The following is a 14,341-nucleotide window of genomic DNA, read 5'->3' on the forward strand; positions in this document are numbered from 1 at the left end:
GAGACAAGTCTAGCTCTGTCACCCAGGCTGGAGTGCAGTAGTGCGATCTCTGCTCACTGCAAGCTCCACCTCCTGGGTTCACGCCATTCTCCTGCCTCAGCCTCCCAAGTAGCTGGGACTACAGGAGCCTGCCACCATGCCTGGCTAATTTTTTATATTTTTAGTAGAGACGGGGTTTCACCTGTGTTAGCCAGGATGCTCTCGATCTCCTGACCTTGTGATCCACCTGCTTCGGCCTCCCAAAGTGCTGGGATTACAAGCGTGAGCCACCGTGCCCGGCCCCCAGGTTCTTTTTTTAATGCCACTATAGTAAAAAATAAACAATAGTGTCAGAACTAAACAGTTATAGGAAACAAGAATGATAGGCCAAAAAGTGAAAAAATGAAAGAAAAAAAAAAGAACTGAACAATCAACACCCCCTCCCCCCACTTGATCTTCCCATCCCAGCCAAGCCAGTCCTCTTCCCTCCAGGGAAAGAATACAGGTATTTCTGGCTCATCTCCTCTTGGGCCAGACTATTACCATCCTAATGAACACTATACTCCAAAAGCAAATAAACTGCAATCAAAAGTGAGATTACCAGACAGCAGATTTCTAAACAGAATTGGAAGAACAGTGAATCAATGCAAAGGTGCAGTGCTAACAGTAAGAAAAATCCTGCCCAAATCCCCCAGCATTGCAGCAAAATGCCCCTTGACAGTGTGCAGAGCCTGATCAATGCCCCTTATTCAACAGAGTATATTCGTGACAAAATTCCAATCCAGCAAAGGAACTGTAGTAGTTCTGGAGTTCATAATGGTCTCTGAACTATTGTAAATGGGAGTGAGGATGTAATCTACTCTTACATAGAAAAAACAACTTGGCCAAGTGTGGTGGCTCACGCCTGTAATCCCAGTACTTTGGGAGGCCCAGGCAGGCGGATCAGGAGGTCAGGAGATTGAGACCATCCTGGCCAACACGGTGAAACTCCACCTCTACTAAAAATACAAAAATTAGCTGGGTGTGGTGTGACGCGTGCCTGTAATCCCAGCTACTGGGGAGGCTGAGGCAGGAGAATCGCTTGAATCAGGGAGTCAGAGGTTGCAGTGAGCCGAGATCGCGCCACATCAGCCTGGTGACAGAGCAAGACTCCGTCTCAAAAAAAAAAAAGAAAGAAAGAAAAAAAGAAAAAACAACTTGTCAGTTATCTGTGTTCAGGGCTTATCACTCCCTCCCCCAGGGCCTAGCAAAGCCTTTGCCCATAAGAGGCGCTCCAAGAATGTTGGTGGAGTCATGGAGCAGGATAGTCAACTGCTCTGGGAAGAGGGCCCCCTTACACTGTGGAGCTATCTGTGATCTATGTTAAAACTGACCCACAATGAAAACAACTTCCCTGGCCTTTTTTTTTTTTTTTTCCAGACAGAGCCTCACTCTGTCGCCCAGGCTGGAGTGCAGTGGCGGGATCTCAATTCACTGCAACCTTCGCCTCCCGGGTTCAAGCAATTCTTGTGTCTCAGCCTCTGGAGTAGCTGGGACTACAGGCACGAGCCACCATACCTGGCTAAGTTTTTGTATTTTTAGTAGAGATGGGGGGGGGGGGGGTTTCACCATGTTGGCCAGGCTGGTCTCGAACTCCTGACCTCAGGTGATCCACCTGCCTCGGCCTCCCAAAGTGCAGGGATTACGGGTGTGAGCCACCACACCTGGCCTGGATTTCTTCTTCTAAAGCCAGGGAGGTTTGTTAACATTGCTTCCCTGGAGGCTCTACACTCAGCCTCATTTCATTTCAACAAAGGGCAGGACCTGTTCCAAGGCTGGCTTGGGGAGGAGGAGCGGGGCTGAATGATGCTGATTGTAGGGGTGATTGAGCTGAAAAGCAAGTCTCCTATCACGAAGCTCATGGGCTGGGCATGGTGGCTCACGCCTGTAATTCTAGCACTTTGGGAGGCCGAGTCAGGCAGATCGCTTGAGCACAGGAGTTTGAGAACAGCCTGGTCAACATGGCAAAACCCTTCTCTACTAAAAATATGAAAATTAGTTGGGTGTGGTGGCAGGTGCCTGTAATCCCAGCTACTTAGGTGGCTGAGGCACAAGAATCGCTTGAACCCTGGAAGTGGGGGTTGCAGTGAGCCAAGATGGTGCCACTGGACTCCAGTCTGGGCAAGAGAGCAAGACTCTGTCTCAAAAACAAGACAAAACAAAACACACACACACACACACACACACACACACACACACACGCACAAAAGAAAGAAAGAAACTCAGGGGCTAGTGGGAAAGAGAATCCTGGGAACAAATAATTACAACGATTTGATAATAAGTAGCTCACTGGTTAGTTAAGCATGCTCTGTGTGAAGTGATCTACCCCAATAACCTTGTGAGCTGAGAATTATAACCCTGTTACAAATGGGGAAACTAAGGTTCTCAGATGTTAAGGAGTTTGCCCAAGGTCACACAGTTAATAAGCAGAAAGGCCAGTATTGAAACCCAAGCAGGGCTGGGTGCGGTGGCTCACACCTGTAATCTTGATGCTTTGGGAGGCCCGAGGCGGGAGAATCACTTGAGTCAAAGAGTTTGAGACCAGCCTGGGCAATACAGTGAGACTGCCCCCCGGCTCTCTACAAAGTGAAAAAAGAAACCCCAGGCAGTCTGACTTCAGAGCTTGCACTCCTAACCCCTGAAGCAGAGGAATGAGGGCCCAAGGTGTGTTTATTATGGCCAAGAACTATCAGGAGAGGCCTTTAGAAATGTGGGGCAGCGCTGTGAGCCCAAGGGGAGAAGAAGCAGATGGCATCATGGCTCGGTGGCTGTAAGCAGCCTGGTAGTCTAGATGCTCCAGTAGGATGCCTGCCAGGAGGCAGTGGAGATGGAGCATTGGAGGAGGTCAGCAGGGCCAGGTTGTCAGGGCTGGGTGTTCTAAGGAGTTCTGACTTTCCTCTGGACACCTGGCAGAACCCTGAGCAGTGGATCTGTTGGGTGACATGAGACTTGTGCATAAGAATGGTCACAGAGGAAATGGGCTGGACTGTGGAAGCTGTGAGGCTGAAGACTCCAGGGGGGCCATCAGGAAGCCAATGTTGTGATCCAGGTGGGGCAGCAGCAGCTGAATTGGGCAGGGCAAGGAGCTCCCTGGTCAGAATCTGTCCGGTGGCCAGCTGGGTGCAACTCTTACACAGCACCCAGACTTGGACCTGCACCAGATGGCTTGGCGTGCTGGAAGCCCTTTTAGTGTCAGGAGCCCATTTCTGAATCAAACAGGACCCCATGGATCACAGGACAGCACTGTCTGACCCCTGGCCAGTGACCACAGTTTCAGTCTCCAGGCCTCAGTTTCCCCATCTGTAATATGAGTGAGTTTTAAACAGATTGTATTGGCCGGGCATAGTGGCTCACACCTGTAATCCCAGCACTTTGGGAGGCCGAGGCAGGCAGATCACCTAAGGTAAGGAGTTCAAGACCAGCCTGGCCAATATAGCGAAACCCTGTCTCTACTAAAAATACAAATCTAGCCGGGCATGGTGGAATGCACCTGTAGTCCCAGCTACTCGGGAGGCTGAGGCAGGAGAATCGCTTAAACCCAGGAAGCAGAGGTTGCAGTGAGCCAAGATCACACCACTGCACTCTAGCCTGGACAACAGAGCAAGACCCCATCTCAAAAAAAAATAATAATAAATAAATTGATTGTATTTTAAGTACCTTCCTGTTCTGACTTTCTGTGAACTTTTTTTTCTAATTTTTTATTTTTACTTCTTTTTTTGTGAATTCTTTTTATTAATACATTAGATTCTCATGGTCTCAAGCTACATGAGGCTCTCTGAAAACTCATGAATATATCTGGACACTGTTCAAAGGCACTCATCTGTTCCTCTTTGGAACTTTTGGACAGTAAACTTGCTGGTGGAAGCAGAAATTGAAAGAAGGTAGAGATCAACTTGGCACTGTGAGGATTAATTTTGTGTCAACTTGGCTGGACCACAGTACTTAGAGAGTTGGTCGAACACGATTCTAGATGTTTTTCTGAAGGTGTTTATGGATGACACTAATTTTTTTTTTTTTTTTTTTTTTTTTTTGAGATGGAGTCTCACTCTGTCACCCAGGCTGAAGTGCAGTGGCACAATCTCGGCTCACTGCAACCTCTGCCCCCCGGGTTCAAGCAATTAGATTCTCTTGCCTCAGTCTCCCAAGTAGCTGGGATTATAGGCACCTGCCACAGCGCCCGGCTAATTTTTGTATTTTTAGTAGAGACAGGGTTTCACCATCTTGGCCAGGCTGGTCTTGAACTCCTGACCTCGTGATCCACCTGTCTCAGCCTCCCAAAGGGCTGGGATTCCAGACGTGAGCCACCTTGCCCAGCCGACACTAACATTTAAATCAGTGGACTTTTGCCAGGTGCGATGGCTCACGCCTGTAATCCCAGTACTTTGGGAAGCTGAGGTGGGCAGATCACGAGGTCAGGAGTTCGAGACCAGCCTGACCAACATGGTGAAACCCCATCTCTACTAAAAAAAAAAAATACAAAAATTAGCCAGGCGTGGTAGTACACACCTGTAATCCCAGCTACTCAGGAGGCTGAGGCAGGAGAATCGCTTGAACCTGGGAGGCAGAGGTTGCACTGAGCTGAGATTGTGCCATTAAACTCCAGCCTGGGCGACAGAGTGGGACTCCAGCCTGGGCGACAGAGTGGGACTCCATCTCAAAAAAAAAAAAAAAAAATCAGTGGACTTTTAAGTACAGCAGGCCCCCCTTATCCATGTGGGATATGTTCCAAGACCCCTAGCAGATTCCTAAACCCACAGATAGTCCCGAGCCCTATACATATGTTTTTCTCGATCTGACAACAGTACCTGCTACTAAATGATTAACAGCATATATAGCATGGGTACCCTGGAGAAAGGATTGATTCCCATACCACAACATGAATTCGTGTCCAGGATGGAGTGGGCCAGCATGAGATTTCATCATGCTACTCAGGATGGTAGGCAATTGAAAGCTTATAAATTATTTCTGGAATTTTCCACCTAATATTTTCAGACTGTGAGTAAATGAAACCAGGGAAAATGAAAACATGGATACAGAGGGACCTATTGTATAGCAAATTCTTCTCCATAATGTGCGTGGGCCTCATCCAATCAGTTAAAGCCTTAAAAAAAAAAAAAAAAGCCTGGCATCCTATCCCTTCCTCCCCAGCAAGGAATTCTGACAGCAGACAGCCTTTATTTTCCTATTTTTTTTAGAGACAAGGTCTCACGCCATTGCTCCGACTGGTCTTGAACTCCTGGGCTCAAGTGATCCTCCTGCCTTGGCCTCCCAAGAAGTTGGGAGTACAGGTGTGCGCCACAGTGCCTGGCTAGTAGATACCCTTTGAACTGCAACTCTTCCTGCATCTGCAGCCTGCTGGTCTACTCTGAAGACTGACCATGTCACTGTAATCATGTGAGCCAATCTTTTAAAATAAAAATCTCTCTCCCCAATACATATACATATACATATACATATGTACACATACATCCTGTTGATTTTGTTCTCTGAGAACTGTGATTAACACTGGCACCATTTATCAAAACTGCTCATACTGGACCAGGCGCAGTGGCTCATGCCTGTAATCCCAGCACTTTGGGAGGCCGAGGCGGGTGGATCACCTGAGGTCAGGAGCTCGAGACCAGCCTGGCCAACATGGCAAAACCCCGTCTCTACTAAAAATACAAAAAAAATTAGCCAGGTGTGTTGGCATGCACCTGTAATCCCAGCTACTCAGAAGACTGAAGCAGGAGAATCGCCTGAACCCAAGAGGCAGAGGCTGCAGTGAGCCAAGATTGTGCCGCTTCACTCCAGCCTGGGTGACAGAGCGAGACTCCATCTAAAAAAACAACAAAAACAACAACAACAAAAAACACTGCTCGTGCTGGTTACGATCCATCCACAAAACTGAATATGCTACAGCCACAGGGAGGGGATGCAGACTCTTTATGTAATGATACGGAAAGATCTCCTAGATGTATTAACAAAAGTATGTACAGTGTGCAATTATCTGTGTAAACAAAAAAGGGTGTAAAAATAAAAATTCACGTTGTTTATTTTTTCATTTTTTGAGACAGGGTCTCACTCTGTCGCCCAGGCTGCAGTGCAGTGGTATGACTGATCGCAGCTCACTGCAGCCTCTAACTCCTAGGATCAACTAATCCTTCTGCCCCAGCCTCTCAAGTGGCTGGGACAACAGACATACACCATCAAGTTCAGCAATTATTTTTTTTTTTTTCCCAATATGGAGTTTTGCCTGTTGCCCAGGCTGGAGTGCAGTGGTACAATCTCGGCTCACTGCAACTTCTGCCTCCCAGGTTCAAGCAATTCTCCTACCTCAGACTCCTCAGTAGCTGGGATTACAGGTGCCTGCCACCACAACTGGCTAATTTTTGTATTTTTAGTAGAGATGCAGTTTCACCATGTTGGCCAGACTGGTCTTGAACTCCTGACCTCGTGATCTGCCTGCCTCAGCCTGCCAAAGTGCTGGGATTACAGGTGTGAGCCACTGTGCCCAGCCACGTTCAGCAAACTTTTAAATTTTTTGTAGAGACAGGGTCTCCCCATGTTGCCCAGGCTGGTTTCAAACTCCTGGCCTCAAGCAATCCTCCTGCCTCGGCCTCCAAAAATGCTGGGATTACAGGTGTGAGCCACCATGACTGACCCTATTGTTTCTATGTGGGGAAAAATAAAAACCTGTGGAAGGGTACCTAAGAAACTAACAACAGAGGCTATCTATTGGAACAGGCCAGTGGGAGAATTAAGTAAATGGGAGACAAGGGAGAAGAAACCTTTTGTTTTACTCTTTTTTATACTCTTTGATAAATGTACATATTCTATCACCCAGCAGTTCCATACCCATGTAATTACCTTATAAACATACTTCCATATGTGCAAAACAACATATATACAAGGATATTCTGTTGTGGCATTATTTGTAAGAGAAAAAGAATGGGAACAACCTAGACACCCATCAGCAAGAAACTGATTAAATAAATCATCCATTTGAAGTAAAACGGTGCATTTGTTACCAAGAATGACGCAGTTCTCTGTGTTCTGATATGGAACGATTTCCAAGTTGAATGGAAAAAAGAAAGGTGCAGGACGGTGGGTACATAATGCTACCATTTGTGTGGGAAGAAAAGTGAAACCATATGCATATCTGTTTGCAAATGCAGTTAATGTCTTCAGAACACAGAATAAACTAATAACAGTGGCTACCTCTGGGGAAGAGAACTGGGTAACTGGGAAACCGTGGTGGGGAGGGGTTATTACCTTACACTGTACCTTTTAATCATGGGCATCTTTTAGCTATTCAAAACTTTATAAAATTTCTGAGGAGGTATTTGCCAGGCGCGGTGGCTCACGCCTGTGATCCCAGCACTTTGGGAGGCCAAGGCGGGCAGATCACGAGGTCAAGAAATCGAGATCATCCTGGCTAACATGGTGAAACCCCCTTTCTACTAAAAATACAAAAAATTAGCTGGGTGTGGTGGCAGGTGCCTGTAGTCCCAACTACTCAGGAGGCTGAGGCAGGAGAATGGCGTGAACCCGGGAGGCGGAGCTTGCAGTGAGCCGAGATACCGCCATTGCACTCCAGCCTGGGTGACAGAGTGAGACTCCATCTCAAAAAAAAAAAAAAATTCTGAGGAGGAGGGGTAGTGGAGGAGGAGGAGCAGGAAAAGTCACATGCTAGGGTCGGGGCTAAAGCCATCTGTACACAAAGCATTTCACATGTTATGCTTTTTCCTGTGGCTTTTAACCTGAGTTTCCCCGGAATTGCTCTTACAAATTCCAACTTTGGAACAGACCCAATTTCACTGGAGACCCGGGATCGTCACAAAACCAGGAAGATAATTTTTAAAGACAAGAGCAAGCACTAGCTCTCTGCAAGGTACACGACTCTTTAATCCATGCAGAAAGACAACTGGATCCAGACCTTTTCTTCAGAACCTTTTATTCATCATCTAACCAACAGAGGTGGTTGGCTCTAACTCAAACTAAAATGGCCTCAAAAGGCCCGCCTCATTACGACATGACAGGGCAAAACCAGAAGTAGGGACAGAGTTTAGCCTCAGTTCTCTGCAGAGAAGACCAAGCATGTATTTACACACAGGTGCCTCATTAAGAACTGATTGGCGATGTTCCACCAGCACAGACCCAGAGTGTGCAGAAATCCGTGGGAGCTCTGTACATGTGTCATTCAGACAATCCGCCGATTCCTCAGCCATAAACAAGCTCTTGCTTTTTGGGAGGAGGGTGATCAGCATGTTATCTTGAATGATGGCACCATTTCTTTACTCTGGAACTTTGAAGGGGAGGTGACAACTTATTTTCTCCCCTGAATCCGAGATGCAGTGGCCTGTCAGAGTATCTAAAATGTGTCCTGGAAGACAGGTGGTGGTGGTTGCCCTAACAGAGAGTTTACAGGGTAATTGTGTTGGGCTCTTTCAGTACTTAATCCTGCTGTTTTTCAGAAACCCTTTGCACCTGGGCCCCATGGAGCATCCCACAGGCCTGTGAGTGAAGTGCCTCTCAGAGCAGTCACCCAGGGAAGGGAGGAGGGCAGGGAACGGGGCCAGGGGAGATGCAGGGACAGAAATCAGCAGAAACACTCCATGCTGGTTCTGACTCGCTCCATCTCGTGCAGGAAGCTGTAGAACTGAGGCAAGGTTAATTCTGGGGAGAGAAAATTCAGCTTCAGATAAATGTTTCCAACTCCACAGAATCATCCAAGAAAATTAATTTCCACCCAGAGGATTTTTTTTTTCTTTTTTGGCTTAATATATCTAAGCAGCTCTTGATGGGTAATTGATCATAATAACTGAGAGACTTGAATGCAGAAGGTTCTCTGCTCCAAAGGAAAAAAAGAGGGGAGTGAGTGTTCAAATGGCACAGCTCCATGGCACAAAGAGATGAAAGGGTATCATTCGGGATGTTCAATGTGACTTCTATGGCAAGAGCTTCTTGCTCGTCAACCTTCTTCTTCAATCCCAGCCATTCCGTTCCCACCCTTTCCCTTTTTCAAAACGGCTCTTCAACTGTGGGGGCTCCAACCTGCCAATGGCTTTCTAACACTCCTTGTGCCATCTTTCAGGAGAGGAAAGGCAGTGGAACAGCTACTCCACAGCTGGTGATGACTGTTTTTATAGGAGACATGATTTGTGGTGAGCGCCACCAGCCCCTGACTGCAGAGAACACAAAAAAGGTGAAGAGGCTCAAGTGGGAATTCAGACTCACCTATATACACATTTTCGGTTTGATTTCCTTTCTTAACCACCAACTTTAGCTGATAAAAGAAAAAGAAATAATTTAAATTAAAATGATGACAACTGGGCAAAGAAATTCTTAAAACCCTTTGACTTAATTAAGCTTCCAACCTGAGAGTCATACAGGAGCAGTCTGGATCATCCACCACCGGAAATTCTAACAATTCCCATGATTACAGGAACAATCACGCATCAATGAATAACACTAGGATCTATTCATCTAAAAGTAGGCATGTTAGTGACCACATCTTTAGCTGGCCACACTACTCTGAGATATATAAGGTACTTCAGTAAAACGTCCATTTAAATATCTATTTAACCCAATGTAGATTTGATAATTTTTAACCAAGTCAAAAATCTACCCATTTTCAAGGATCAGGAGAAGACTTACTTGTAAAAATATACTTCCCACTTTCTCCAATTCGCTGCTCCCAGATGTCACTGTGACAAAAAAAAAAAAAAAAAAAACAGAGAGAGAGAGAGAAATAACAAGTGACTGATTGAGGACTGACCCTGAAGACCCCAGTTTTGCAGTTGTCCAGCAGAAGCCATGTGGGGGCAAGTATGAGGGCAGCAAGGTGTGCTTTTGGAAAGTCAACTTATCCAGAGCCATGAAACAGCTACTGAATGTGGACAGAATACAAACTAGCAGCTGCTGCCCCAACAGTGCTAGGGACTAGGTCATGCCTTCCCCATAGTGGCTGTGTCACAGCCTCTGCACCCCAACCCTGTACCACCCAAATAACCCAGGACTGGTTGTAACTAGTTACCTCCAAATTTCCACTCCATATCTATGAGCTGGTTAATCATCAGAGTCTGACCTATGGCCCATCGAGCAAGGGTGGGAGCATTCTGCTTCCACTGGAACAAAAGCAAAAGACAAAATCAATTACAATAGGAAAATCTCCCCCTCTCCATCCTGCCCTAAACATTGCAATATTTAGCATTGACACAGATAGTGGGGAGGGTGCAGAAGATAGTGGGGAGGGTGCAGAACGAAGGGCTCAGTCCATATGCACATACCTAGGGATGGAGGAGGGCACAGAGTGGCAGACCACAACATTAATGTTGTATTTTTCATTCCAAGATTTAATCCATCTTGGAAAAAAAACAGTGCTGCCATCATACTGGCCCCCACATGGCTTCTACTAGACAATTGCAAGACTGGGGTCTTCAGGGTAAGTTCTCAATCAGTCACTTGTTATTTTTCTCTATTGTTGTCACAGTGACATCTGAGAGCAGTGAATTGGAGAAAGTAGGAGGCATATATATACATATATATATATATATATATTTTTTTTTTTTTTTCTTTGAGATGGAGTCTCGCTCTGTTGCCCAGGCTAGAGTGCAGTGGCGTGATCTCGGCTCACTGCAAGCTCCACCTCCTGGGTTCATGCCACTCTCCTGCCTCAGCCTCCCAAGTAGCTGGGACCACAGGCGCCCACCACCATGCCCAGCTAATTTTTTATATTTTTAGTAGAGATGGGGTTTCACCGTGTTAGGCAGGATGATCTCGATCTCCTGACCTCGTGATCCGCCCGCCTTGGCCTCCCAAAGTGTTGGGATTACAGGCGTGAGCCACCGGGCCTGGCCAGTAGGAGGTATATTTTTACAAGTAAGTCCTCTCCTGATCCGTGAAAATGGGCAGATTTTTGACTAGGTCAAATCAGGAGAAATGATTAGAGATACACTGAATAGTGCTGGTTAAAGCTGTGTGTATGACATGCGCTTGAAGCCAAATGAAAACCTTAGGCTGGGGAAATGATGATACTGATAGGTGGTTTGGCCTTACTTGGCATTTCCCATTGTTTTCTCTCTTCATGATATAAAAGCAAGGGGCTGGCCATGGTGGTTCACGACTATAGTCCCAGCACTTTCAGAGGCTGAGGCAGGTGGATCACCTGAGGTCGGGAGTTCAAGACCAGCCTGACCAACATGGTGAAACCCCGTCTCTACTAAAAATGCAAAATTAGCCAGGCATGGTGGCACATGCCTGTAATCCCAGCTACTTGGAAGGCTGGGGCAGGAGAATTGCTTGAACCAAGGACATGGAGGTTGCAGTGAGCCGAGATTGTGCCGTTGCACTCTAGCCTGGGCAACGAGAGCGAAACTCTGTCTCAAAAAAAAAAAAAAAAAGAAAAGAAAGAAAGAGGCTGAGCACAGTAGCTCACGCCTGTAATCCCAGCACGTTGGGAGGCCAAGGTGGGTGGATCACAAGGTCAGGAGTTCGAGACCAGCCTGGCTAACACAGCGAAACCCCGTCTCTACTAAAAATACAAAAAATTAGCTGGGCATGGTGGCATGTGCCTGTAGTCCCAGCTACTCGGGAGGCTGAGGCAGAAGAATCACTTGAACCTGAGAGGCAGAGGTTGTGGTGAGCTGAGATCACACACTACCACTGCACTCCAGCCTGGACAGAATGAGACTTCATCTCAAAAAAAAAAAAAAAAGAAAGAAAGAAAAGCAAGGGATCTTAATCAGCCATTAACCTTGATTAAGAGGAATTATACCTTTTCAGAAAAGTAAGTGGCTTTCTCCTCACTAAGACCTATAAGAGAACAGAAGGAGATATTAACATAATAAAAAGCCTCAGAAGCCAGTCACCCTGAGCAACCTTGGCCAATGACCTACCCAGAGTTATGAAATCTGCCTGGACCTGCTTGGCTGTGAGACTCTTCTTCAAAGCACCTGGGAGGCAGGGGAGAAATCAGTTAGAAAGGCAGACCAGTGAATTAGTCAGCAATAAGTATTTAATGGGCACAACCTATGTGACCTAAAGGACAAAAGGAACACCCAAAGACTGGCCAGCTCCAAGATCTCAATCCAGCCACGGGGAAATAGCATCCAAAATGACCAGAAAACAAGAAAGACAGTACATTTTAAAATTTATTTATTTTATTTAAAAAATATATTTATTTTTGCCGGGCACGGTAGTTCAAGCCTGTAATCCCAGCACTTTGGGAGGCCGAGGCAGGTGGATCATGACATCAGGAGATCGAGACCATCCTGGCTAACATGGTGAAACCCTGTCTCTATTAAAAATACAAAAAAAAAAAAAAAAAATTAGCCAGGCGTGGTGGCAGGCACCTATAGTCCCAGCTACTCGGGAGGCTGAGGCAGGAGAATGGTGTGAACCTGGGAGGCGGAGCTTGCAGTGAGCCGAGATCGTGCCACTGCACTCCAGCCTGGGCGACAGAGTGAGACTCCGTCTCAAAAAAAAAAAAAAAAAATATATATATATATATATATATACTTATCTCAAAATATATATATATTTATCTCAAAATATATATATATATTTTTTGAGATGGAGTCTCGCTCTGTCACCCAGGCTGGAGTGCAGTGGCGCCATCTCGGCTCACTGCAACCTACACCTCCTGGGTTCAAGTGATTTTCATGCCTCAGCCTCCTGAAAAGCTGGGACTACAGGTGTGCGCCACCACACCCAACCAATTTTTGTATTTTTAGTAGAGACTGGGTTTTACCATGTTGACCAGGCTGGTCTTGAACTATTGACCTCAAGTGATCTGCTCACCTTGGCCTCCCAAAGTGCTAGGATTAAAGGGGTGAGAGCCACCATGCCTGGCACATATTTTTTTTTTTAATTGTACAACACAATTATTTATCCCTCCAACCAGTGTGAGAGAAGTCAGAGACAACAGAAAAGACTTCACGGACTTGGGGATGGAGCAACTGGTCTGAGGAATGAGTAAGGATACGAATTCCTGGAGCAAGAGGCAGGGGAGTGTAATGTCAGATTGGGCACAGGGGGCAACCACCTAGAGCTCCACAATGCATTATGTAGCCACTATTGCATGTGGTTATGCAAATTTTAATTAAATAAAATTTAAAATTCCATTCCTCAGTCTCACTAGCTATTTCCTGTGTCAAACAGTCACACAAGGCCAGCGACCATTGTACTGAACACTGAAGATTACAGACCATTTACATCTGCAAAGAAAGTTCTATTGGATGGCGTTGTCCTAAGAAATTAGCTTTCACACAGTACGCCAAGATGGACTAAACAGACTAACCTCTACAATTCACAAGTCACTTCCAGAGGGGCTGTCAAAACTTCTCAGAAGCCCTAGGAACACTCCCCTGTGGTGGTCACCTTGTTTTGCTAGGCTCCAATTCCTGAAAACAAAGCCAGCAATCTGGGCTTCTCAATGTTTAACCTGCAGTCTACATCCCCAGTCACAATTTGGCAACCACTCTCAAATTTTCCACTTTTTAGTTCACCAGAAAATGACTAATTAAAGAATAGGAAGATGCCCACCACCATCAAGGGAAGGCCCTGAACCTATACCCAAAACCCAAGTCCCCACCCCCACCTCACTCCAGAAAAACAATCCTAAAGGCTGTTGGACCGGTAAAATCAACCATATAAACAAAGGGAGGAAATCTTTTATCTCCAAAATCAGACTGAGCAAGGAAGCCACACGGAATAAAAAAGGCAAGACCCCGGGAAACCTTAGCCATAAAGGCCCTCTGAGAAGGTGGCTACTTCCCAGCCAATCCAATTAACTCCTAACTACCATGAATACAGTGTCTTAGTTTATATCCAATTCAAATCCAATGCTTTATTTGACAATCCCCAAACACTGGGCTTTATTATTGTAACTTTTTTTTTTTTTGAGACAGTGAGACAGGGTTTCACTCTGAGATTGCCAGGCTGGAGTGCAGTTGGGCAATCTCAGCTCACCTCCTACCACCCCGGGGTGGGTGGGTGGGGCTCAAGCAATCCTCCCACCTCAGCCTCTCACATAGCTGGGACTACAGGCGTGTGCCACGACGCCCAGCTAATTTTTTGAATTTTTGTAGGGACAGGGTCTTGCCATGTTGCCCAGGCTGGTCTCAAACTCCTGACCTCAAGCAATCCACCCACCTTGGCCTCCCAAAGTGCTGGGATTACAGACATGAGCCACCATGCCCAGCTATTATTTTAACTTAGTTTACCAGGAAGCATTTTTGGGAGAAAATTTGGCAAATGTAGATAGTCAAGAATTGCACTGCCAAGAATTCACCCAACCAAGCTGCACCCAAAAGTGCACTGAGATATACAGGGGAAGCTC

The 14,341-nt window shown here is 46.2% G+C and overlaps 1 protein-coding gene across 3 annotated transcripts in view; it reads right to left on the minus strand.

The window, feature by feature from the left end:
• Positions 1-7,937: 7,937 nt before the first annotated feature.
• Positions 7,938-14,341, minus strand: part of COMMD7 (COMM domain containing 7) — a 39,758-nt gene continuing 33,354 nt past the window's right edge. For 2 of the 3 annotated variants that reach the window (XM_031004974.3, XM_031004976.3), the window contains exons 4-9: positions 11,898-11,954; positions 11,777-11,814; positions 10,037-10,127; positions 9,658-9,707; positions 9,238-9,286; positions 7,938-8,676 (exon numbers count right to left, since the gene is read on the minus strand). In XM_031004974.3, coding sequence (XP_030860834.2) covers positions 8,600-8,676; positions 9,238-9,286; positions 9,658-9,707; positions 10,037-10,127; positions 11,777-11,814; positions 11,898-11,954 — 362 coding nt within the window. In that variant the 3' untranslated portion in view covers positions 7,938-8,599. Of the gene's footprint in view, positions 9,287-9,657; positions 9,708-10,036; positions 10,128-11,776; positions 11,815-11,897; positions 11,955-14,341 lie in introns of all 3 variants that reach the window. The other variant, XM_031004972.3, reaches the window with a different exon arrangement.

The sequence above is a fragment of the Gorilla gorilla genome, chromosome 21 (genome assembly GCF_029281585.2).
Source record: "Gorilla gorilla gorilla isolate KB3781 chromosome 21, NHGRI_mGorGor1-v2.1_pri, whole genome shotgun sequence".
NCBI classification, from domain to species: Eukaryota; Metazoa; Chordata; class Mammalia; order Primates; family Hominidae; genus Gorilla; species Gorilla gorilla.